This window comes from Schistocerca cancellata, chromosome 6 (genome assembly GCF_023864275.1).
Source record: "Schistocerca cancellata isolate TAMUIC-IGC-003103 chromosome 6, iqSchCanc2.1, whole genome shotgun sequence".
Classification (NCBI taxonomy): Eukaryota; Metazoa; Arthropoda; class Insecta; order Orthoptera; family Acrididae; genus Schistocerca; species Schistocerca cancellata.
In genome coordinates this window covers 549491053-549517375 of record NC_064631.1, presented here as the reverse complement: position 1 = coordinate 549517375, position 26323 = coordinate 549491053, and the positions used below count along the sequence as shown (strand labels likewise).

The 26323-nt window shown below is 37.8% G+C and overlaps 1 protein-coding gene across 6 annotated transcripts in view; it reads left to right on the top strand.

The window, feature by feature from the left end:
• Positions 1-26323, top strand: part of LOC126190722 (probable phosphorylase b kinase regulatory subunit beta) — a 181220-nt gene that overhangs the window by 64671 nt on the left and 90226 nt on the right. For 5 of the 6 annotated variants that reach the window (XM_049931205.1, XM_049931203.1, XM_049931202.1 and 2 more), the window contains 4 exons: positions 3302-3561; positions 6596-6610; positions 17326-17556; positions 17662-17849. In XM_049931205.1, coding sequence (XP_049787162.1) covers positions 3302-3561; positions 6596-6610; positions 17326-17556; positions 17662-17849 — 694 coding nt within the window. The remainder of the gene's footprint in view (positions 1-3301; positions 3562-6595; positions 6611-17325; positions 17557-17661; positions 17850-26323) is intronic. The other variant, XM_049931206.1, reaches the window with a different exon arrangement.

Genomic DNA, 26323 nt, shown 5'->3' with positions numbered 1-26323 from the left:
CCCACCAGGCCTCAACCTCCGCTAATTTCAAGTTGCCGCCCCCCTGTACATCACTTGTCATTCAACATCTTTGCCCCTGTACTTCCGCCTCGACTGACATCTCTGTCCAACCTCTTTGCCTTTACATATGTCTGCCTGTGTCTGTATATGTGCGGATGAATATGTGTGTGTGTGACCCCTGTATTTCCACCTCGACTGACATCTCTGACCAACCTCTTTGCCTTTACATATGTCTGCCTGTGTCTGTATATGTGCGGATGGATATGTGTGTGCGTGTGTGCGAGTGTATACCTGTCATTTTTTCTCCCCAAGGTAAGTCTTTCCGCTCCCGGGATTGGAATGACTCCTTACCCTCTCCCTTAAAACCCACATCCTTTTGTCTTTCCCTCTCCTTCCCTCTTTCCTGATGAAGAGCTTGCGAAAGCTTGAATTTTGTGTGTGTGTTTGTGTTTGTTTGTGTGTCTATCAACATGCCAACGCTTTCGTTTGGTGAGTTACACATAACAGTCTGTAATTTTCATAATATTGTCGACATCCTGCAATTGATTGCATCCAGTTCCCTCAGTGACTGCTGGAACAGCCTCTTCAACATATTGAATGATTCCTATAGGCATACACACTGAGTGCTCATGGTATTCACTCCCATTCCTTGCTGCCATTTACTGTGCAGGTACCATTATTTTCCACAAATTTGAACTGCCAATGATTAATAGACCCCTGACATTCCATTTGCCTCATCTTGACAAGAGTCACAGGGTGTTCCCAACAGGTGAGTCTCACAGGCTCAGTTTCAGTGGAAACAGCACCTTGAATTAGTTAATTAGGATGATAAGTGTGATATCCTGAATCCTGCCCAGTTCCCATCTCCACTGTATAGGGCACCTAGGTCTACCGTCAACACACTACTGACAGTCAAGGGGATGGCTATTGATAGATCCTGTACTTCCAGCAGAGGAGGCAGTGTCCACAGGAGAGGATAGTACTTGAGGTCTCTTTGGTATGTGTGGTATATGATTCTCGTTAGCACTCCCAACACATCCGTTTGCAGCAATTTTCAATCACTTTATAGTAGTCTGGGCAATTTCCATTTGCTTACAAATAGTAACCAACTCATCCCATGTCTCAGAATAGCATACTCAATGGAACTACAGTGTGGCTGGTGCAGTATTTTACAGAACAGTAAACTTGTTCAGTTTCTTTTAATTTATTCGTCTTTTATGCTACAAATATTGCAATTAGCATTCTAGAGCTGAAGTAATTAACCGTAATGGGGTATCTGTTACAACAGAAAAATGTTTTTGAGGTTATGATCACTAACAAATTCAACAATAGTGTCAGTTTACACAGATGTATGCAATATACACTCCAGTTAAGAGAGATATTAGGTAACATGATTTGTCACCTATTCACAGTAACTGCAAATCTTAAGTGGCAGTTTACTGCAAACTGAGTTATAGACAAGACTGACAACTTATGAAAATTCTTAAAAATATATGTTTGCAAGCATTCAAAAATTCTCAAAAATTTACCTTTCTTCATGTAAATATGTTGTGAAATTAGGAAACAATTCTTTTTGAATGAAAATGGTGTTGCCAAAAATTTATAAAAATCACAAAAATTAAATTTACAATTGTCGGTATAGTGTGAGTTCTTAGTGGCACTTTAAATGTTCAGTAGTGCACGATATGATACAGTACACATGAGTACTGACACAATAAATGAAATATTATGTGAAAAAGACACAAACAGTAAAATATTAGAATCTAGACTTTTGAATAGGACGAATCTGGCACACATGGTCTCACACATGGGAAAATTCAGAAGTTGCTTTTACATATAAATAAAAATGTAATTTGCATGGATTTTTTACATATCTGAATTTGTGACACCTTCTACACTGACTTGCCAAAGATGGACACTGTAGTGCTAGTTTATACAGTCAAAATTGGGAAAATTGTGGGTACCAATGATACATGTCTTGCATTTGGCGTAGCTAACAATGCTAAATTGCTAACCGTGATAAAATAAAATGATCAACATGCAACATGATGGTTTCATCTTAATTTTTCATACCTCTGGACACCAGGAAGGTTAATACATATAGTTTCATCCCATTATTTACTTGTTTTGGTGACCAGTCGAACTGAAGCAGCTTCCTTGCTTCATCAATGAGGCCCAGAATTTTTTCCTATCAGTGTAGTCCTCATTCTTTTCCAATGACTTATATAACCATCTTTGTCTGGATTTCTCTGTCGTCTTATCCCTCAGTGTTCCCTTCGAACACATCCCTTATAATTTCTCCATCTCTTCATGTTACGAGCCCATACCTAGTTAACTGCTTTGTTTTAACTTGTGCTACAGTGTCCAGTGTTCCACCCAATTCTGCCATCTCTTTATTTGTTCTTGTTCTCTTGTTTCATCTTGTAAGTGATCAAAAATTTCTAATCTATTATCAGTAATCATTGATGATTCTTTTTTGTTGCATAAGAAGGGATTTTGTAATATTAAGAACTAAATTGCTATAGTCAAGCTTGGCTGTTTCTGACATGATTGAGTTTTGAACCCTTTGTTACTGTCCTTGTGTCATTACCAACTACAATGGATACTGCAAGTCTTGACCAGAAAGATCTGCAGCAGGTGTCAGAATTAATTAAATGGAAAGGGCATATGATTTAGTTAACAACATTTACGACAAGAAGAGCACCTCAGGAAGTATAAAACTGAAACACTATGTCGTAGTGGTAAAGCCAGAATGATTAAATGCATGCAAGTACTTGATAATGACAAGCTGGATTGGGTAGGGGTGTTTGAAATATGGATCATTAGAAAAATAATGGATGCAACACAAACAAAGTAAGGTTGGAAAATGACTAACAGTTTTTGACATTGCCACCAAATGAAAGAGGGCAATCTAACAAAACATGTATTCCTGTATTTCTGGAAAAAGAAGTCAGTGATAACCTGGATCACAGAAATAAGAAAAGAACTGGAAAGAGACAATATCAATGAATCAGGTAGATCAGATAAAAACTCTCTTAAAACTAAGATACTCAATTTACAAGGCTCCCGAGATGGGGGAGGGGGGGGGGGGGCTACAAAAAATGTAACACCATGAACAGAAGACAGAATAGACAAGTTGGGAGAAGATGAAGCAGTGTTGAAAAAAAGTGAAAAACAATTAAAGTAGAGAAACTGAAGTTATGTGACCCCCAGTTGGTCAGTGTAAAGATAGATAAGGTCATAATTCAAGTTTAATTTCACATGTGATAAGACTGTAAATATGTACTTAATTTTATTTCAGACCCAGTTATTCCAATGTATTTTTATGTACCAGAAGGGTACATTGAATTGGAGAAGCAAGAGCCTGGTACACACGCCCGGCAGCCAAGTGCCGAGGGCAGTGGGGGTAGTAATGGTATATACCTTTGGAATCAAGCAATGTTTGTGATAGCACAGTTATTGACAGCTGGACTGCTACACATTAATGAACTTGATCCTATTAGACGATACTTACCTTCATTCAACAGGCCACGCAAAGCTGGAAGATACTCAGCCTTTCAGGTGAGGATGTTACTTTCTTGCAGTATAATCTTTATGATTGCTGGATGTTTTTTAAGTGTTTGCTTAAATCAGATAACTTGTGGTTGCTTAAATTTGAAAAATAACTTAACACAGTGTGAGGAGAGACCACCAGTTACACTGAAAACTTCTTGTAATCTTTTTCATTACGCTGCTCAGCATCGTACCACTTACATGTGGGTCACTTGTTTTGGCTTTTTGCTGGATTCTCACTAGTTTTTTTTCTTTGGGGCGGGGGGTGGAGGTCAGAGTTGATGGTGGAAAATGGTATTTTTTTGCTACACATCAAAAGATCATGTAAAAACATACATTTTTTATTTATGTTATATGAGGTCCAAAGTTTATAATGTAGCGAGTTATTAACATTTTGGAGTTTTCATGCTGTACCTAGGGGTACCTGTCTTTCTATGTATCTAGTAGAGTGCAGCCATTGGGTCAAGGAATTAGACTATCAAAACACTGGTCCATGTTCAATTCTTGATGATGATAATTTCTTTGAAGTAAAATGTCTGAATATGCAATTAACAATCAAATCATTGTACATAATGTATTGATAGTTATTTTCATTGTGGTACATGACGTGCTATGTTAGTACTTTTGTTGTTGATGTTGCTCACCTGACCTGCGCCATGAAAGTAATACCACCAAAATGTACTTCTCTTTGTCATCTGTAGTGTGATGTTTACTTTTCTGACAGGTAAAAAATTTCATTCCATTACTTCAAAATCTTGTGACACCACAGCAGAACAAAGAACTACAAGATAGAGTGGATGCTATCAAAATTCCTGCATTCAACGATAATCAGTTGTCCACACCTGTCTTTCAAGATATGCCTTTTTACGCTTGGTACACGTCCAAATTGATATTGGATGGATTTTTTTAACATTTCGATGTCCAATGTAACAGAAAACATTTCAGTACTGTGAAATTTCATGGGTGTGTTGTGCATGGTGCAAAAAAATTTGTGTTTTGCCAGTTTCTATGGCCAGTTTCACCCACTTATTTTGAGAACACTGATGAATAGATGACTGTTTAGGATCATGCAATAATGTACTTCAGGTGTACTTTTGTACTATGTTTCACAATGAAAATAACTGTCAAAAATTATTTGTAGTTATTGGATTATTAATCATACCTCCCGACGTTTTATTTCAAAAAAAGCAAAGAAAAGTATTCTGACTATCAGAATGTTGTCAGAAACACTGAAAAAAATATCGAATGAAAAAAAAAAGAAAAAAGAAAAAGTAATGACCAAGAATCAAACACGGACCAGCTGTTTGGTAGTCTAATGCCTTGACCACTCAGCCACCAACCTAGCTCTGCTAGACGACTTGAATCACTGGTACCAAAGTTGCTGCATGAAAACACAAAAATGTTAAGAACTCAAATATTATTAAGTTTGGACCCCATATAATATTAATAACATATGTTTGTTTTTAGACGATCTTTCAAGCTTTCGAAATATGATTTTCATCATCTACGTTGACCCCAATTTTTTTCAAAAACAAGGGAGTGTCTAGATAAGAGCTCTTTATTTTCTATATATGTGGGTCTCATGACCCACATGACTGACCCTCCCTTTGTTAGTACTAGATTTGGATTTGCTTAGTTTTGCAGAACTGGAATATATATTTGTGTGAATTAAAGAGAAAGGAAATAGGAAAGAGAATAATTTGGAAAGGTGGGCTTTCATATTCTTCATAGAGACGAGATAAGTTACATAGCACAGATTAATGGAACACATTGTAAATAAATATGAATGATATAAATCGCAGAGCTAGGTGGAAGATGGTTTCTGCAGAGTGGAGAAGAGCAAAGACAAACTAGTGTTGGAAAGGAACTAAGAGAGGTGAAAATAGAAAATAAATTTACAAGAAGCAATTTCAGAAAGGTGACAGATTAAAAGAAGAACAAGAAAAGTAAACATGAATAAAAATAAGAAATAAATAACCTGAAAAAGAAAGAAACTGCAAGATGTATGGATAGAGTGGGAAGTGGGAATCAACAACTAAGTAGAGGAAGCATGTGTTATAAAACCAGTTAAGGTAGGAGAGAGATACATTAGTATCGACAGAGAAAATATTAACGTATGTTTGTGTGCATAGCAGCAGTGGCCACTCATGTATAGAATATCAGTTTCCCTTGTTCTGCTTTCCAAAATTCTGAAAGGTGGGTTAACATGGCCTGAGTTGAGAGAAACTGCTGTTAAGTTCAATTTCTTGTTATGGAACAGAATTGTGCCACAAATTTATTTCCATGTCACCTTGATAAGTGCTGCATAGAACTATCTTAGATATGCTCACTTCTTGGATACTACAAATGTTTACTCCCCCTCCTTCCCTCAATTCCACAGCGTCCTCCCCCTCCTGCTCTCCATAAAGGAACATCATTATGATTCCAGCACTCAGCATGTCATCATTGAAAAAGGTGATGGAGTTTTTGAAAGCTTTCCACAATTTTGTTAGAAGAATGGTCACTGTGTATCACATATTGTGCAGTTTCAGTCAGCTGAAACTAAATGGCAGAGAAGCAGCTGTTTGCTAATATTCAAACATTTAAATCTTAACTACCATTCAGAATAGACCACATGCTGAGATCACAATTCTTGGTGTTCTGTAAGTATGCAGCAGTCCTTGGGGATGTGTAGAATGTTTAATGTAATTATCATTATAATGTGACGTATATTGATAGAAACAAGAATCAATACTATTGATGCATAAAGACTTTGTAGTCAAAGTGTATATCCTCATTGGAAACAAGATCATAAATTTATAACTACCATTACCTTTCATTTTGAAACATATGTGCTCTCATTAACAAGATCTAGATATTAAGTTGTAGCTGAACCATACTGTAAACATGATTCCCCCCCTTAGTTGTAACCTGCTGCTTATTCCTTTTACAAAAGTGCAATATTTATTCATTATTCAACACTCATTATGTTATTAAAGGTAAAACTATAACATGTTTCCATATGTCTTGATGAATTATTATATGTTCTTTTTTTCCATTTTAGGCAAAACCAACTATTGTAAGTACATCAAACTTTGTACACAGTAGATTGTTGCTGCAGAATGTGTGCTTCTGTGGCTTGTTTCTTTTCTCTGCTTTTGAAATTTCTTTTTCATCTTTCACTGACTTTAATGTCCACTTCCTTGTGTTTGGAAAACATTTTAGATGTTTTTCGGAAAAGAGATTGTAAGATGAACATCAGTAAACATAAAACAGTCTTATTGTGTTGCATTGTACTTTACATTGCTGTATTGATCTCTCTTACATCATTTTTTGTACTAGATACTGAAGTCTACTCAGTTTAAGTCAGATCATTTTGCGGGAATTAGATTAGGAAATGAGACACTGAAAGTATTAGAGATGATTTGCTGTTGGAGTAGCTAAATAACTGAAGTAATGTGGAGTTTCAGTAGCAAGGAAAGCTCTGCTGAAAATGAGAAATAAGTTCACATTGAATATATATTTAAGAGTTAGGAAGCATTTTTCTGAAAGTGTTTGTCTGCTGTATTGTCGTAAATGGAAGTGAAATGTGGACATGTAAAGACAAGAAGAGAATGTGGAATAAAAGTTGTAGAGGGAGACTAAGGGTTTAATATAACAAGAATGTCCAAAAGAATGTAGGTTGCAGCAGTTACGCAGAGTTTAAGAGGCGTGCTTTGGTAGACTGTTGTGGTATGCTGCATCAAACTAATCTTCTAAGTGAAGACTAAACACCAAAATATTTAATGATGTTACTACCATATTTTGTGCAGATTAGAAAGTTTATATTATTCCTGCCTGGTGCTTATCAGTTAATCACTCTTTTATCACTGTTTATTTTTGGTTCCAACACAAAGGATTCTATCTATGTTCCCAGTAATACTTTGAGATACAATTAAATCAGAAAGTAATTAATATTTAATTTCTTTCATTTCTACTAAATGAGTTTGTATTAGATTTTGTTCACTGACTTTTGCCATGACAAATATATTTAAGCGAATCCCTATAAATAATGGACTTTCTAATAACTTTAAGACTAAGCAAAGGTAAAAAATTGAACAGCACAGAGAAACAGAGGCAAAGAGATGGCACATCTGAGACTTATACTGACATTAATATCCAATGGTAAATTTTAAATTTAAGTAAATCACTATAAAAATGTACTTTTTGATAATTTTAAGATTAAGGAGAGGTAGCAAATGGAATATCACAGAGGAACAGAGACAAAGAAAGAGTGTGTCTGAGACTTATAGTGACACTGATATGCAAGGGAAAATTTTAAATTTGGGATCTTATGTTGTATGAGTTTCATGGGTGTCCATGTTGAAACCATAAAGTCTTTGTGTATATTATTCTTCTGGCTGGTTATGCTTGGTTTCTTCACAGTAGTAACCTAAAGTTTCTATACGCAAGCTGCTTTTATAGTACCCACCCTTAAGTGGTCCGGATATTGTGATTCTATGAAGTATAATATTCAGTAGATTGCAAACACAACATTGTTTGTTATATGCATCAGAAACCAAAAAGTTATGTTTCTAACACAATAATTGAAACTCTGTGCCCAGACTCCACAGTACAGCATTATGAAAATTTATAACAAATTACAAAGGAAAAACTTCCACAATGTGGAACTAGATATGTGCAACGAAAATTATATGCCACCTTTGTGGGTGTGTGTGTTACATAATTATTAAATCCTAACAGAGCTATCTTTGGCTTTTTCACTGTGTATGTGCCTCAGTTATATTACTTACACATATGAGTTTTGTGTAAATTTAATAAAATCAATAGTTTATGTTAGTAAACAATGAGATAATAAAAATTCTGACTGTTTGAGTTCTGCAAACTTTGTATTGAAGAAAAGTACTTTAGGCAGTGAAATGTAATACTTCTTTCTATTATCTGAGTGTTTCATGACACTCTACCTGTGCTGTATATGGAAATCAACAACTAAAAGATTTTTTCCTCAAAAGTTCGTTGTTATCAATTTCAAATATCCTTGACACAGCCCATTTTCAGATGATGTTATTGTTAAAAACCTTTGTAAAGACAAATAAGTGGGTCATATTTTTGTAGCAAGACAATAGGTATATAAATCATGAATAGGAGCATATAAAATGTGTATATGAAAGTGAATTATGCAACAGGTAGTGCACCTAAATCATAGTGCATAAAATATCTGTGTGTACCAAGTGTAATATTGATGGAGCTCTGAACAAGAAGAAAATTCTTGGAGGGTGTATTTCTCTTATTCCAACTTATAGAATATAAATAATTCTGTGGGGAAAGAGAAACATTCACAGTATAGAATATGTGTTTAGCTGCAGATTGTCATATGTCTCTTTCCACATGTGTATCCACACACATTGCATACCATGGAGAATTAATGTGGGGGATGGGGGGCAGGGAGATGACTTCTATTTAATATAAAAATATTGATGTGCCACTTTGATTTACTTACAAAATTTGTTAAAAGAATAAAACTCATGTTTGAAAACAAAATGACGTAAATGTTTTACAAGAAAGCAGCTAGTTGTATTTAATGTGTGTGTTTCATTTAAATAAAAAGATCATAGTCACTAACATAAGCTTCATAGATGCTCTTACAAAAATACATAAAGGTGGATAAGGAAATTAATTGTTTGAAACAGAACTTCCGTCACTGGTAGGTAAACAAGGATATATGTGGATGGGCACAAATGGAAACAGAGTTTCTCCAGAAACTTGAATAACATGTAATGTAAAGTAATAGGAGGTAAACAAAGTGCAAAAGCTACATAATTATCCACTGTTTGCATTCACATCAACTGTTCATATGGTCTTCACCTTGGTATCCGATCTCAAAATGACAACTTTCTCTAGTCTGTTCTTTTCTCCCATTCCCATTGTAAACCACTAAAGGAGAATGTTTTCACCAAGAAGTTTGTAAATAGAGGCCTTTTTTTGTGTATCAATTTTGGTGTTTGTAATATTTTACATTCTTATGAAATTTCTAGCTTGCACTTGTGATGTTCTGTAACAGGAAGAAAAACAAATCCCTGACTGAATTTCCTTTTTGTATTCATTTTCTTTTAATCTTCTTCTTGCTTTGTGTGCAGAGCACATTGTTTGTGACACTTGCATGGCATGTTTCTCTTCATGTGCATTGTGTCTAATATTTGTTGCTATCTTAGCTTAATAAATCCACTACCGTTAACTGTTTTTCTAGCTTGTAGGCTTCCAAAATCATGAGTAATACACTCTGATTCAGTTCTTGCACTGAAAAAAATTCCATACAGTAAAAACAAAACATCTACTAATGAGACAGTAAAGTTGCCATAAAGATTTAGCATGCTTAATTAATTTGCATTGTGTTTCCACACACCTTATTTCCTTTCAAGAAAATAAGTTAGATGGAGCACAAACTGGTTCTACCTGGAGGAAAGGCCTGTGCATATTTGATATATGGAATCTAATTACCAGGAAACATATTTATTAAGGTAATACATATTCATAATAATTTATGAATATTTTTGAGAACTAAATTGTAAAGTCTTGGTTGGTTTACTTCAGCAAATTATTCTACAATATCTGAATAGCCTTTTTTCCCTTTACAAATGTTTGTCTTCTTTCATTATTCCTGTTTATTTCCTTTCCTTTTCCCATTGTTTTTATCAGTGTCTTAAGAGAGCTGCTGAACTCATCTTCTGAAAACTTTAGAAAAATATTCATATTACTATATGTACATACAGTCTTAAATCCTAAACTGGTCTGGTTATGAGAATAAATCTCCAAAGTAATTTTGTAAATAACTCCTGACATAAATTTTGCTGACTGCTAGTTAGTTTCAGCCCCAGTTTTCAGTTTTATATAAAACAAATAAAATAATTGAATGTTAGTCTCCAGTCGGAATAATTCATAGCCCATACATTTATATCATTATGCTGAAACACCTGTCCTGTGCATGATGTGACGTGTCTGATAATGCTGAGCAATTAAATGAGAAATAGCTGCCTGTTTGAAGAGGTAGTACTTGTGCTGCCTTGGTTAATGTTCATATTAAATATCTGTCTTTTTGTTGTATATTGGAAAGCACTTCAACTAGCAAAAAACTTGATAAAGTATGAAAATCCAAACACCAGATTACTTCTCTATAAGCAAAGGATATAAAGCAACAAAAAGTATTGTAAGTGAAGAGTGATTTGCAAAAAATAGATAAATTGCCATTGTTTTATTAAATGATGCCTTCTGACCTGCTATTGCTTATATATGTTGCTTAATCTTTTGCAATTGTATCTTCTAATTCCTTGTGGAATACACACTTAGTTTAGATCTTTAATAAAATAATTTTCCACTTGACCATTTGATACCTGAACACTACTTGAGCATTGATAAAATACCCACAGCCAAAAAGAAGACTTACCAAAAGGATAGTTGCTACACGCCATACAGCAGAGGTACTGAGTCGTAGATAGGTAACTGTTGTATAAGTCTGAGAAGTTACTCAGTTTGGTGTTCCTAATTCATCATATTCACTAATGACACTATCATTTACAAGACTGATTTAAAACAGTTGAACACAGATCATAAACTCGCAAAGGTAATTTCAATGACATATAATAACTAACATTTTCAGAGAATGCACTCCTCTAAGTTCCCATATACCCAACTTGTCACCAAACTTAATTGGGAACGTGTACTACAGGCTATATTCCAAGATTGAACTCATCTGATTTTTCATTGAAAACGCATTCTCACATTGGGATGAATTTGTAACAAAAACTGGCAACTTTACTTATTTTCACTCTGTAAAATTGCTTGGAATCAGTCTCTGTGGAAACTACTTATATTCTAAAGGGCTTCATTTTTCAGTAAAGAGTGAATGTAATAATATGTAGAGCAGGTCCAAGAACCGCTTGCCATAAACTGTTGAGGCAGTTGAGAATACCTATGACTGCTTCCCAGTGCATATTTTCTCCAACACGTTCTGTTATAAAAAGCCAGACCTCTGTGAAAACAGATCAAAAAGACACCAGGTGCATTAAAGACATCCAGTGTTATTAAAAAATGTTCTTGATGCAGAAATATCCAAAGCATGCTGGCACCAAAATCTTCATTTTGCTTGCCATTGAGCACAAAGCCTTAAGAAATCAAAAATTCCTTTTCACTTCTAAATTAAGACAGTTTTGTTGGATCATTATTTCTATTTAGTTTATGAGTTGAACAAATAATTGAACTTCATAAGCAGTTTACATTTCTCAACTGTTGACATAAACACTGTGTATATAAGCTGGTTTCATGCAAACAATATGCTTATTTGTGTATTTTGACACCATATTTGTATTATATATGCACAATTGTGTGTACTGTTTGGTCTTTAATTTTATGTAGTATTTGTCTTATTATTGTGTATGTGTTTTTGTTTATAACTGTACTTGTTGTTTGACTTAAAGGTAAATTCAGTAGCATCTTCAGTGGAAGTCAGCTGCAGATATAGCAGGGGAAGCATGTAGGTAAAGGCTCTGAGTTGGAGATATCTTAATATACGAGGCTGTGCTGAAAAGTAATGCCTCCAAATTTTTTATCTGAAAACTCTCAAAGCTTTTGTAAATGAAAGCATTCAACATCTTTATTCTTCATGTCCACACATTTATTTCTCAACATAGTCACCGTGGCGATGAACTCATTTCTCCCAACAAGAGAGTAGTTTGTTGATACCATTGGTGAAGAGTGTTTGACTTTGTTGATGGAACCACAACCTCACCTCTGCTTCCACCGCTTCATCACTATCAAAGTGAAGTTCTTAAAGGTGTTCTTTAAGTTTTGGAAACAGATGAAAATTGGATTTGACCAAAGCAGACTGTAAGGAAGATGATTGTGTGGAATAACACTTTGAATTCGAAACTCGATTACAGCATGGTGTTTCTCACACACCCACGTAGTAATGCTACACACTGCCATGTAATGCTACAATTTGGAGTCCTCTAGTGGCAGAGGGCTGCAAATTTGTAAACATGAAGAATAAAGATGCACAATCTTAGTAACACTTGTTTTGTTTAAAAAAATTCTTAAGAATTTTCACATAACAATTCAGAGGCATCACTTTCCAGCACACCCTCGTATATTAGGACATGCTTTTTGATAATAGAACATAAATTATCAAGAAACATTTCAAATAATTTCCGACTGAATTTAAATAATGACCTAGAACTGTTGATGTCAGGTTATGTTTATCAAACAGGTAGGTCTTAAGGTTGCACCTAGAAATACTGGTTAGCACCATGAGCTCCATATGGGGCTCTTTCAGCGTACTAGCTACTAGAAGGCTCAACTATATGAATGTGTGGTGCCTGTTCTTCCAAACATGGAGGACATGGACAGGGATTGTGGCTAGGTGGTGCTGGGTGGGAATGTGGGTTGCCTGGGAGGTGTACGAAGATAGTCCCTGCAGTTGCAATAAACAGTGTGCACGGGTGGCACAGTGGTTAACGCAACTGCTTAATAAGCAGGAGATCTCAGGTTTGAATCCCGGGCTGGTACAATTTTTCACTCTTCACTGCTGATTCCACATCAAGTCCCAATACAGCTGACATCAATAGCCCCTTTCCTCTCCTTTCCTCCCCCCCCTCCACCTCCCATTCATAAGAAGGCTCAGCTATTTGAGTCTAAGGGAGTTATAACTGCTACATGATTGTCACATTCCAATGCTCTCAATAAAGGTGAATCAGCAGAGAGCCTAAATTTTCACTCTCAAACCCCTGTTTCCATATCTCTCTAATATGATTTGATGCAGCATCAATCAACATTTAACTCTAATGTTATGATAGCATTTAATATATATAATATACTGTTTTGTTTCTGGCATTGCCAGTTCTATCCATTGTAGTAAAGCCATGCTAAATTTGTGTATGTGTTGCTAGAATACAGCAACATAAATGTCACCTACTAATGAGAGCCTCAGTAGCAAGTAGATGAAATAACAGTGCAAAACACTTGTGGTAACTTTCAGTTGTCAACAGTTTCCTTGCTTGGTAACATTATGGGAAGCACTGACTACAGAATAACATGCAAAGTTTGACTGTTGTTTGGACAGCAGATGTACATTAGCGTATATTGTTTATTCTTTCACATATTATTTTCGACCGTTCTGTGCTGATTCACTATTTGATCATTGTGTCAGTTAATCATGTTTAATAAAATGTTGAATTCAGAAGTGTTGATTCATTGAATTCGAAAGTATTGATTCATTGCATCATGGAGGAGGAGATGAGTTTTTCACATCCCGTCAACAATGAGATCATGAGAGATGGAGCACAAGCTCAGATTTGGAAAGGATGGGGAAGGAAATTGACCGTGTTGTTTCAAAGGAACCATCCCAGCATTTGCCTGAAGTGATTTAGGGAAATCGTGAATCAGATAGCCAGACATGGGTTTGAACCGCATTGCAGAAAGGAGTGTGAGTACTCCAAAAGCTTGCACAGTTCCTTAACTTTTACATAATTTCTCCTGCCACCACTTGGTGGATAGATTTGTTATCTATCTAATTGTGTTATATTAATATAATAGAAGGAAACATTCCACATGGGAAAAAATATATCTAAAAACAAAGATGATGTGACTTACCAAACAAAAGCGCTGGCACGTCGATAAACACACAAACATACACACAAAATTCTAGCTTTCGCAACCAACGGTTGCCTCGTCAGGAAAGAGGGAAGGAGAGGGAAAGACGAAAGGATTTGGGTTTTAAGGGAGAGGGTAAGGAGTCATTCCAATCCCAGGAGCGGAAAGACTTACCTTAGGGGGAAAAAAGGACGGGTATACACTCGCACACACACACATATCCATCCACACATATACAGACACAAGCAGACATATACAGAGGCAAAGAGTTTGGGCAGAGATGTCAGTCGAGGCGGAAGTGCAGAGGCAAAGATGTTGTTGAATGACAGGTGAGGTATGAGTGGCGGCAACTTGAAATTAGCGGAGATTGAGGCCTAGTGGATAACGGGAAGAGAGGATATATTGAAGAGCAAGTTCCCATCTCCGGAGTTCGGATAGGTTGGTGTTAGTGGGAAGTATCCAGATAACCCAGACGGCGTAACACTGTGCCAAGATGTGCTGGCCGTGCACCAAGGCATGTTTAGCCACAGGGTGATAATCATTACCAACAAACACTGTCTGCCTGTGTCCATTCATGCGAATGGACAGTTTGTTGCTGGTCATTCCCACATAGAATGCGTCACAGTGTAGGCAGGTCAGTTGGTAGATCACGTGGGTGCTTTCACACGTGGCTCTGCCTTTGATCGTGTACACCTTCCGGGTTACAGGACTGGAGTAGGTGGTGGTGGGAGGGTGCATGGGACAGGTTTTACACCGGGGGCGATAAAAATACAAGGGTAGGAGCCAGAGGGTAGGGAAGGTGGTTTGGGGATTTCATAGGGATGAACTAAGAGGTTACGAAGGTTAGGTGGATGGCGGAAAGACACTCTTGGTGGAGTGGGGAGGATTTCATGAAGGATGGATCTCATTTCAGGGCAGGATTTGAGGAAGTCGTATCCCTGCTGCAGAGCCACATTCAGAGTCTGATCCAGTCCTGGAAAGTATCCTGTCACCAGTTGGGCACTTTTGTGGTTCTTCTGTGGGAGGTTCTGGGTTTGAGAGGATGAGGAAATGGCTCTAGTTATTTGCTTCTGTACCAGGTCGGGAGGGTAGTTGCGGGATGCGAAAGCTGTTGTCAGGTTGTTGGTGTAATGGTTCAGGGATTCCGGACTGGAGCAGATTCGTTTGCCATGAAGACCTAGGCTGTAGGGAAGGGACCGTTTGATGTGGAATGGGTGGCAGCTGTCATAATGGAGGTAGTGTTGCTTGTTGGTGGGTTTGATGTGGACGGACATGTGAAGCTGGCCATTGGACAGGTGGAGGTCAACAAAAAAGGAAAGTGGCATGGGATTTGGAGTAGGACCAGGTGGATCTGATGGAACCAAAGGAGTTGAGGTTGGAGAGGAAATTCTGGAGTTCTTCTTCACTGTGAGTCCAGATCATGAAGATGTCATCAATAAATCTGTACCAAACTTTGGGTTGGCAGGCCTGGGTAACCAAGAAGGCTTCCTCTAAGCGACCCATGAATAGGTTGGCGTACGAAGGGTGTTATATTTCTACATATTAATATTTTTCATTGATACATTACATTTTTAGTGTCATTTGCAGCAATTATGATGTGCTTGCCTTAGCTGCACTCTTTCTCAACTTCGTTGCAACTGTGCTTGATGGTAACAAACATGAGGATGAACTTAAGATGTTATTGCTTTGGTATTTTCTTTTCTGGCCATTACTTCTCATTGAACGTCAGAAGGAGTAGTTTCAATGAGACACTGTACTTTCGCCAGAGACATGGGTTGGCGACAGCTTTCAATGATGTGGCATGTATCATTAATAGCTGTACCTGCTTCTTTGGTATCATGGGATCTTTATGATACAGGAAATGCATATTCAACTGCAGAGCAGTACGAAGAAAGTGCTGAAGGCTTCTCTGTTTCTGGTTGTACTCCCCACGTTGTTCCTGTCAATTTTTGAGCATCATTAAACTGATAGCCACTTTCAGTCTTATTTTCAGAGAGTCCTGCTTAAAAGACAAAAAATATGATCATTTGAATTTAGTGGTTGCTAACTGCACAATAACATTGCAAACAGTGGGTCTGAGTATGTGCAACACCTGGAAAATCTCCTTGGCAGAATGCCAAAAATTGTAAGCCCTAACCTTCACAGCCCATTTGAATCTGTCCACAAACTGATAAATTCTGACAGAAATCATGCATTAGTGATCTGTTATATCAGCATTTATATCCTTTTGAAAGTGTAGCCGCATGCCATATAAAGTATGTTCATGGTGAATGACCAGAGAAAATTAGCCATGTAATATAATTAAAAAATTGTGGCCTGCGGCATTCTGCATTCTTTATTCATACCTCTCATCTCCCCCCCCTCCTCCCATCCAGCTTCTCATCAAGATGAGTTATTGCTATTTATATGTGATTAATTTTTGTTCTGTCCTTACTATTTCACTATTGTAATAGCAGTAGTTATACAAATTCAGTCTTACAATTGTTGTTATCGTTTAATGTCCTGCTAGCTACAGATAACTTCTCTGTAAGGTAATTTAATTTTTCAGTTATTAGAACTGCCAAAGAAAGATAAATGCAACAAGCCAGATAAGAAATGTACACTTAACTTTATAGTTCATTGCTTCAAATAGTTGTATATGCTACTCTGTGGAATCCATTGTGTTCATGATGACAATACACTTCCTTCTTACTTAAATTTATAATTTTACTGGCATAAAGCTTGAATTAGAAAAAGAGTAGCTCTGTGCATTTGCCTCACTCAACAAAATAAAAAATTACTAAATTTAAACAAGTGATCCATAGTGCATGTAGTTTAGAAACAATTTGTATGTCAGTTGAGAGTATTTACAGATAATCATATCGACATATCATATGATCACAAATTCCTCATTTATTTTTTCATTTGGCAGTATGTATTCAAGAATCAAAAAATGTTAGTGCCAAACCAGGAATCATTTGCATGACACCATGAAGTATAAGTAATATCATTGTTTATCACACTAATTGGATCATGCTGACAGACAGTCTTGATAATGTTTCATTTCATTAATTGGTGTGAAAGATAAGGAAAACATTTTTTTGAAACCTTAGAGCTAAACCTTATGTTTCAATAACTTTGACATGGTATATGATGGAAAAATTTCTCATGCAGGGAACAGCTACAGATTTGGTGGTGCAAATTGTATTAATTGCAGAATCAATGCGCCTGCAAGCTATGATGGCAACATATGGCATACAGACTCAGACCCCACATGAGGTGGACCCTGTTCAAATATGCTCTTCTCATGAGCTGGTGAAAGTGTATGAACACCTTGGTGTAAACAACAAGTTAAAGTTAAAAGGTCGGCCACTGAGACCAATTGGGGCACTTGGAACCAGTAAAGTAATTGAATTTTGCTATATGAAAGTCATCCTTTACCATACTAGGCATCTTTCATTTATTGTTCAAATTCATTTTGTAATTAATGCATGGTTCTCTTTTCTGAAGGTGTACAGAGTTTGTGGACTGACAGTTTTATGCTACCCTTTAATATTTGAGGTCTCGGAGTTTTATCTATACCGCGATATGGCACTACTGATTGATGATATAAAAACAGAGCTACAGTTTGTGGGGAGGTATTGGAGACTGTCAGGTCGGCCAACAGTTTGCCTTCTTATTAGGGAAGAGCACATGAGGTAAGATAAAAAAATATAATAATCATAATACTCCAGTATACTAAGATGTTACTTAACTCTGTATATCTTTAGAACATTTCATGCTTCATATTCATTTGTGATAACAGAATTTAGTTATTGAATAGCAAGGTAAATTCATCCTATAACCGTTTATGTTTCTGAAATGTTTGGAAAATACGTGAATCAGATACACACATCCAAAAAAGTTTTCCATCACCCTGGTTCCCAGAACTCTTGAAGACAGACATAACTGTGGATATTGTATCACAGACACAGTCCCTTTGACTGTTTAGAGATGTCACTAAATCTGACCAAATATGTAAACAACCATTCAGGAGCAGCGCCTATCAGACAGAGCGGGTCCGACAACCAATCATTTTCAGTCATTCCACCAGGAAGGAGGTACACGGCTCATGTTTTCTGTAGTTCAACCATGCCTAGATGGTCAATACTGCAATTTGATCACATCCACATTATTACTTTCTGCCAGGAAGGGTTCTCAACAAGGGAAGTGTCCAGGAATCTCAGAATGAACCAAAGCGATGTTGTTCAGACATGGAGGAGATACAGAGTGACAGGAACTGTTGATGACATGGCTGGCTGAGGCTGCCCAAGGGCTACTACTACAGTGGATGACTGCTTCCTACAGATTATGGCTCAGAGGAATCCGGACAGCAATTCCTCCCTGTTGAATAATGCTTTTCGTGCAGCCATAGGAAGTCGTGTTACAACTCAAACTGTGTGTAGTAGGATGCATGATGTGCAATTTCACTCCCAACCTCCATGGCAAAGTCCGTCTTTGCAACCACGACACCATGCATTGCGGTACATTTGGGCCCAACAACATGCAACCACGACACCATGCATTGCGGTACATTTGGGCCCAACAACATGCTGAATGGACTGCTCAGGATTGGCATCATGTTCTCTTTACCGAGGAGCGTCACATATGCCTTCAACCAGACAATCATCGGAGACCTGTTTGGAGGCAACCCAATCAGGCTGAACGCCTGAGACACTCTGTCCAGCAAGTGCAGCAACTTGTAGGTTCCCTGCTGTTTTGGGGTGATATTGTGTGGAGCCGATGTACATCTGATGCCATCCTCCAACCAAAAGTGCAACCATATCGGCAGCATATTGGTGAGGCATTCATCTTCATGGACGACAATTCACGTTTCCATTGTGCACATCTTGTGAATGACTTCCTTCAGGATAATGATATTGCTCGGCTAGAGTGGCCAGCATGTCCTCCAGACATAAACCCTATTGAACATGCCTGGGACAGATTGAAAAGGGCTGTTTCTGTATGATCTGACCCACCAACCACTCTGAGGAATCTACACTGAGTTTCTGTTGAGGAGTGGGACAATCTGGACCAACAGTGCCTTGATGAACTTGCGGATAGTATGCCACAATGAATATAGGCATGCATCAATGCAAGAGGATGTGCTGCTGGGTATCAGAGGATCCAGTGTGTACAGCAGTCTGGACCACCACCTTCGAAGGTCTTGCTGTATGATGGTACAAAATGCAATGTGTGGTTTTCATGAACAATAAAAATGGTGGAAATGATGTTTACATTGATTTCTATTCCAATTTTCTGTACAGGTTCCAGAACTGTTGGAACTGAGGTGATGCAAAACTTTTTTTTTATGTGTGTATATTCCTGCCTTCAATGAGCAGATGTTCAAAGAAATAAGGTCTACAAATATTTGCTATGAAACTATTATAATCTCTTTTGTAGAAATTAGTCTCTTGAAACCCTGAGAAGCTGCAGAGGATATTAAAGAGATTCTGAGGTCAAAAAGTTCTGTCCCCTGTATTTTTAATTTGTGGGTCTTACATTAGGCTGCAATTCTTATCACAGATCTGCCCATGGCCTTCAGTAATTGTTGCATGTAAAGTGGTATTCAGTTCTTTCAATATAAATAAATTTTTAGCTTAGGCTTTATATTACCCTTTCTGTTTGCAGAGGTCACTGATGAATTTATAATTTGGGAAGAACCTTCTGTAATCTCAGTAATGAGGTGACTGCAACATGTGGCCCATTATCTTAGTAGACAAAGAAAGAAATTGAATACAGTTATTCACTATACAGAGAAAGCATTGAATAGTAAACATGAATACAAACAAACTCTGTAGAGAACCCATTATGGGAGCCAAACTGAGTGGAAGCCAGTAGGTTCATGTCAGAAGTGTAGGCCGATATTCTGTTTGTTTTATTTTATTTTATTAATTAATTCATTTATGCAGGATCATGGGAGTCCTGACTTCATGCTCATGGTATTACTCATTGCCTATAGCTAAAGAGGATTTTTCTCTTTCTTACAGTTTACCTCAGTGTACAGTAAGTCACATATTGATGAACTCATTGAAAGAAAGTTTTTCTTCCTAAGCAATTTTGTATCAGAACTAATTTTCAGGGAAACACTCCAAACTATTGTGAGTAGTTCCAGCCTGGAATAAAAAGAATGTGCAACATGGAAGCTTTTCAGCTTGTATCAAATCTCATTTGCATCACTTAAATTTTTCATTTGTTTTTCAGGTTTGAAAATCAAACTTGAAAAGTACTGTACACCTTTTTTCCAGTAGGTGAGAAAAGGTTGTCAGAACAAATTTTCTCAAAGAAAGGAAAGAAAGAAATAAAATGAAGAACCCAAAAGACATAAAAATACATGTCCAAGTAGAGATTATTTCCTTGTCTCCATTTTTATATATGGTTGTTATTGCTTCACATTTAAATCTTTCAGGAAATACACTGGTGAGCCAAAACATTATGACCACCATCCACCATGAAATTCAGTGCTGCCTGGTGGCACTGCAAGGATCATGACATGATAAGGAAAGTATATAAGCAGAGTTTAGACAAACGGGGAATCATTCTAGCTACAATATCACAAATGGGGAAATCCACTGACATCAGTGACTCTGACAAGGGGCGGATTGATTTGCCATGGTGCTTGGGAATGTGCATGTCAGAAATGTAGAAGCTAGTTTATACACTAGTGTTATGACCATCTATGGAAAGTGATTTAAGAACAATGAAACTATGAGCAGCTGACAAGGTGCTGTACATTCACGCCTCATCACAGAACATTGAGGTCAGAGACTTGCCTGCTCTGTAAAGTAAGGTAGGTAGCAAACTGTGGCAGACATGATTGCAGAATACAATGCTGGTCCAGGCACAAGTGTTTCAGAACACACTATTCAGTGCACCTTGCTGAACAAGGGACTCTGCAGTGGACATCATCTATGTATTCCCATGTTGACCCAGTGACCTAGTTAGTTAAAATTGCAGTGAACATTGGATCATCAAGATTGTGGCTCAGTGGAAATGTGTTGCATCATTGGATGAATATCTTTTTTGTTACACCATCTCGATGGACATGTCCAAATATGCAGACATTCAGGTGAACAGCTGCTCAAAACCTGCACCGTATCATGGACACAGATTGCGGCGGGGGGATCAAGGGTGGCTTGGTTAGAAGTAGCCCATCTCCCTTTTGAATGCAAGTGCAATATTTTGACTTCTGAAACATAGTACACAGCTACAACAAGAAAGAATGCAATAATTTATTGTTAGCATTCTTCTGTCAGCATTTCCGTTTATTTTATCAGTGAAGATAGATGTTTGTCTTTGCAGTCTGCAAGATGACTGTCTCAATAGAAGAAAGAATTGAAATAGTGGAAGCATATGTGAAAACAGGTTCGATTAAGGAAACTCGTGAAATGTTGGCGGTCAAGTATCTGGATAGGGGACTACCAGCGAAGAGAGAAATATGGAGTCTGTTTAAAAATTGGCACACTTACAGATCTGTGCAAAATTTAAAACAATGAAGAATTGCTTCATTTTGCACACCAGAAGTTGTTGCAGACATTTACTGAAGAATTATTCAGAGCCCAAAGAAGTCTACACACAAATTGGCCCCACAAGCCATGTGAGTGGGAGGATTTGCCAGCGGGTATTGAAAAGTCTTAATTTTAAGTTATATTGTGTAATGGTAGAGCAGGAGTTATGGAAGGATAACAGTCAAAAACGTGCAAATTACTGCATGTAGCTTTTGAATGACATCAGCAATGGTTTGTTAGATCCTTTCTGTCACATCATGAATGATGAAGCATGGTTTCATCTTTCTAGTCATGTGAATTCATAGAACATGAGGTATTGGGCAACAGAGAAACCTAATATTGTGTCAACAACCTCTCAATGATGAGAAAATTGGCGTTTGGTATTGTGTAACAGGAACGTGCATCACTGAACAGATATTTTTTGACACTACCCTCAACATGGTTGCATGCTACACATCTAAGGTATCCCTGGGACGAGTCCGTGATGTCTTCACTGAGGAACAAACTGTCAGCAAACATTTATGGTCATCATGTTCACCGGATCTAACAACATCATGTGATTTTTTCCTGTGGAGACACTTGAAGAGCAAGGTCTATGAAACAAATCCAGACACAATACAGGAACTGAAAGACAACACAGCCATGAAGTGGCCATCATCAACATTCAGACTTTATGCCGGGTGTATCTGAATATGCTTAGATGTGGAGGGGGAGGGGGGGGGGGGGGGACAAACACCCATGAGGATCTCCTTAGCACATATAACACGTATCTATGGAATGAAAAACTAATCTAATCTAATCTGATGTTGCAGGGGGTCACTTTCAACATCATCTATGAATACTTTTTTTTCCCCCAGTGTAGTTTCCACTGTAAATAAATGTTAAATCCATTTTAGTTCTCCATTTCTGTAATTTTGATTCATTTCCTTTATGCTTACTTGGGCTACCTTTATCTGTGCCATCCTACAGTGTGCCATGGATGACATTCATCTGGGCTTCCTAGGGCCCTTTCATCATAATTGAAGGTATGTGACAGCTTGGGAGTACATAAACATTACTGTGGATCACTTGCATCCCTTTGTGTCTTATGTCTTTCTCGACAGCGATGCCATCATCTAGCAGGATAACTGTCTGTGTCACATGATGAGAAACATGTTACAGTGGTTTGAGGAGCATGGTGGTGAATTCATGATGATGTTTTGGCCACCAAATTTGCCTGATGTAAACCTGATGGAATACTTATGGGATGGTGGCAGGTGCCAGGTCCATTTCTATGTCTGCAGACCACTAGCCCTTAATATATGGGAATTGTATTACATGTGCGTAGACATCTGGTGCCACATACTTCAGGAAACGTACCAATGACCTGTCATCCATACCATGCAAATCACAGGTGTATGCCATTCTAAAGGTGGACCAACATGCTATTGAGAAATAGATCATAATGTTTTGGTTCCTCTACATCTGTTCTCTGCAAATCACCGTGAGGTGAATGGCAGAGGGTATGCCCCACTGTACCAAATATTAGGGTTCCTTCCAATTCCATTCACACATGGACCATGGGAAGAATAATGGTTTGAATGCCTCTGTGTGTGCAGTAATTATTGTAATCTTATCCTCATGATCCCTATGTGAATGATACATAGGAATTGCTATTAAATGCCAGTCCTTGGAACTTTGTTAACAGACTTTCTTGTTATAGTTTACATCTGTCTTCAAGAGTCTGCCAGTTCAGTTTCTTCAGTATCTCTATGATGCTCTCCCATGGAATAAACAAACCTGTGACCATTCAGTGTACCTATAAGCATATATTGTTTAAAAAGCTAATTTTGTTGGCTCGTTCATCGTTCATGGTTTTATTTTTGAAACTGTCTGTTGGTAGTATGAAGGTGGTTTGATGTGTGTGGTAAATTTCCATGAAAGAATGAAATGTTTTTGTTGCACCTTCATAATTGGTAAGCTTGATTATTTCAGGGATTGTACAGGGTTATTACAAATGATTGAAGCGATTTCACAGCTCTACAATAACTTTATTATTTGAGATATTTTCACAATGCTTTGCACACACATACAAAAACTCAAAAAGTTTTTATAGGCATTCACAAATGTTCGATATGTGCCCCTTTAGTGATTCGGCAGACATCAAGCCGATAATCAAGTTCCTCCCACACTCGGCGCAGCATGTCCCCATCAATGAGTTCGAAAGCATCGTTGATACGAGCTCGCAGTTCTGGCATGTTTCTTGGTAGAGGAGGTTTAAACACTGAGTCTTTCACATAACCCCACAGAAAGAAATCACATGGGGTAAGTCGGGAGAGCGTGGAGGCCATGACATGAATTGCTGATCATGATCTCCACCACGACCGATCCATCGGTTTTCCAATCTCCTGTTTAAGAAATGCCGAACATCATGATGGAAGTGCGGTCGAGCACCATCCTGTTGAAAGATGAAGTCGGCGCTGTCGGTCTCCAGTTGTGGCATGAGCCAATTTTCCAGCATGTCCAGATACACGTGTCCTGTAACGTTTTTTTCGCAGAAGAAAACGGGGCCGTAAACTTTAAACCGTTAGATTGCACAAAACACGTTAACTTTTGGTGAATTGCGAATTTGCTGCACGAATGCGTGAGGATTCTCTACCGCCCAGATTCGCACATTGTGCCTGTTCACTTCACCATTAAGAAAAAATGTTGCTTCATCACTGAAAACAAGTTTCGCACTGAACGCATCCTCTTCCATGAGCTATTGCAACCGTGCCGAAAATTCAAAGCATTTGACTTTGTCATCGGGTGTCAGGGCTTGTAGCAATTGTAAACGGTAAGGCTTCTGCTTTAGCCTTTTCCGTAAGATTTTCCAAACCGTCGGCTGTGGTACGTCTAGCTCCCTGCTTGCTTTATTCGTCGACTTCCGCGGGCTACGCGTGAAACTTGCCCGCACGCGTTCAACCATTTCTTCGCTCACTGCAGGCCGACCCGTTGATTTCCCCTTACAGAGGCATCCAGAAGCTTTTAAACTGCGCATACCATCGCCGAATGGAGTTAGCAGTTGGTGGATCTTTGTTAAACTTCGTCCTGAAGTGTCGTTGCACTGTTATGATTGACTGATGTGAGTGCATTTCAAGCACGACATATGTTTTCTTGGCTCCTGTCGCCATTTTGTCTCACTGCGCTCTCGAGCGCTCTGGCGGTAGAAACCTGAAGTGCGGCTGCAGCCGAGCAAAACTTTATGAGTTTTTCTACGTATCTGTAGTGTGTCGTGACCATATGTCAATGAATGGAGCTACAGTGAATTTATGAAATCGCTTCAATCATTTGTAATAGCCCTATATAAAGAATTTCAACAGTGTACAGCATACAGGTCATTATTGACAGCTGTCTAAATTGGTCACTGTTTCAACTGTTATTGAAATGAGAAAAAGCTGGGTTTTGTCATGTTATTAAACATTTTCGTTTGAAGGGCTGGACTGCCACACAAATCAAAACAGAATTGGATAAAGTTCACATGGACTCTGCACCATCATTGAAGATCATTTACTTTTGGATTAATGATTTTAAATGCAGTCAGACAAGTGCTGAAGCTTAAGCCCACTTTGTCCATCCAGTTGAGGTCACCACAGAGTAACCATTAACAAAATCCATGATATGGTAATGGAAGACTGTTGAATATAAAGTCATAAGATTGCTTAGACTGTAGGCATCTCAGCTGAGTGAGTACATAATATCCTCCACAGAGAATTGACTTATGTGAGGTGGATACTGCAGTTGCTCACGACTGACCAAAAGCTCATCCAGCACAACATTTCAACACAATGTGTGGCAATGTTTAATCCACAAAACTTTCTTGTGCCAATTTGTGACTGTTGATGAAACTTGGGTCCATCATTACACACTACAGTCAAAACGGCAGTCAAAACAATGAACTAATGTTGGTGAAAGGACACCAAAGAAGGCAAAGACCATTTTGTCAGCTGGTAAGGTGATAGCCACTGTTTTTTTGTATTCCAATGAATAATCTTCATAGATTACTTAAAAAATGTGCAGAACCATAACTGAGCACTATTATGCTTTATCGTTGGATCATTTGAAAAATGTGTTGGCTGAAAAAAGACCAAGGATAGCTTGCAAAAAAATATTGTTTGACCAGGATAATGCACCATCCCATACATCAGCAATAACTATGGGAAATGTGCATGAATTGGGCTTAGAATTGGTTTCTCATCTGCCCTATTCACCAGACTTACCCCAAAGTGACTTCTTCCTGTTCCCTGACTTGAAACTTTGGCTTGCTGTCTAGAAATTTTCCTCAAACAAGGAAATGATAGTTGCAGTCAATAAGTGTTTTGCAAAGTTTGAAAGAACCTATTTTGCCTATGGGCAAAAAAAAAACTGGAGGATCAATAGACCAATTGTATATTCGTCATAGGCGACTATGTCAAGAAGTAAGTTGAGGTGCTTATGAAACAAACATTTGTCATTGCTTTTTTTACCAGACTTACCAAACAGCCCCCATATACACTATGTCTGCTGGAGTAAATCTGGTGGAAATGTGTTTGTTCATTATTAGTTCATCTGCTTGCTGCACTTGTGAGGAGTTTCCATTGAATTTGATTTCAGATAACTTCGTTGAG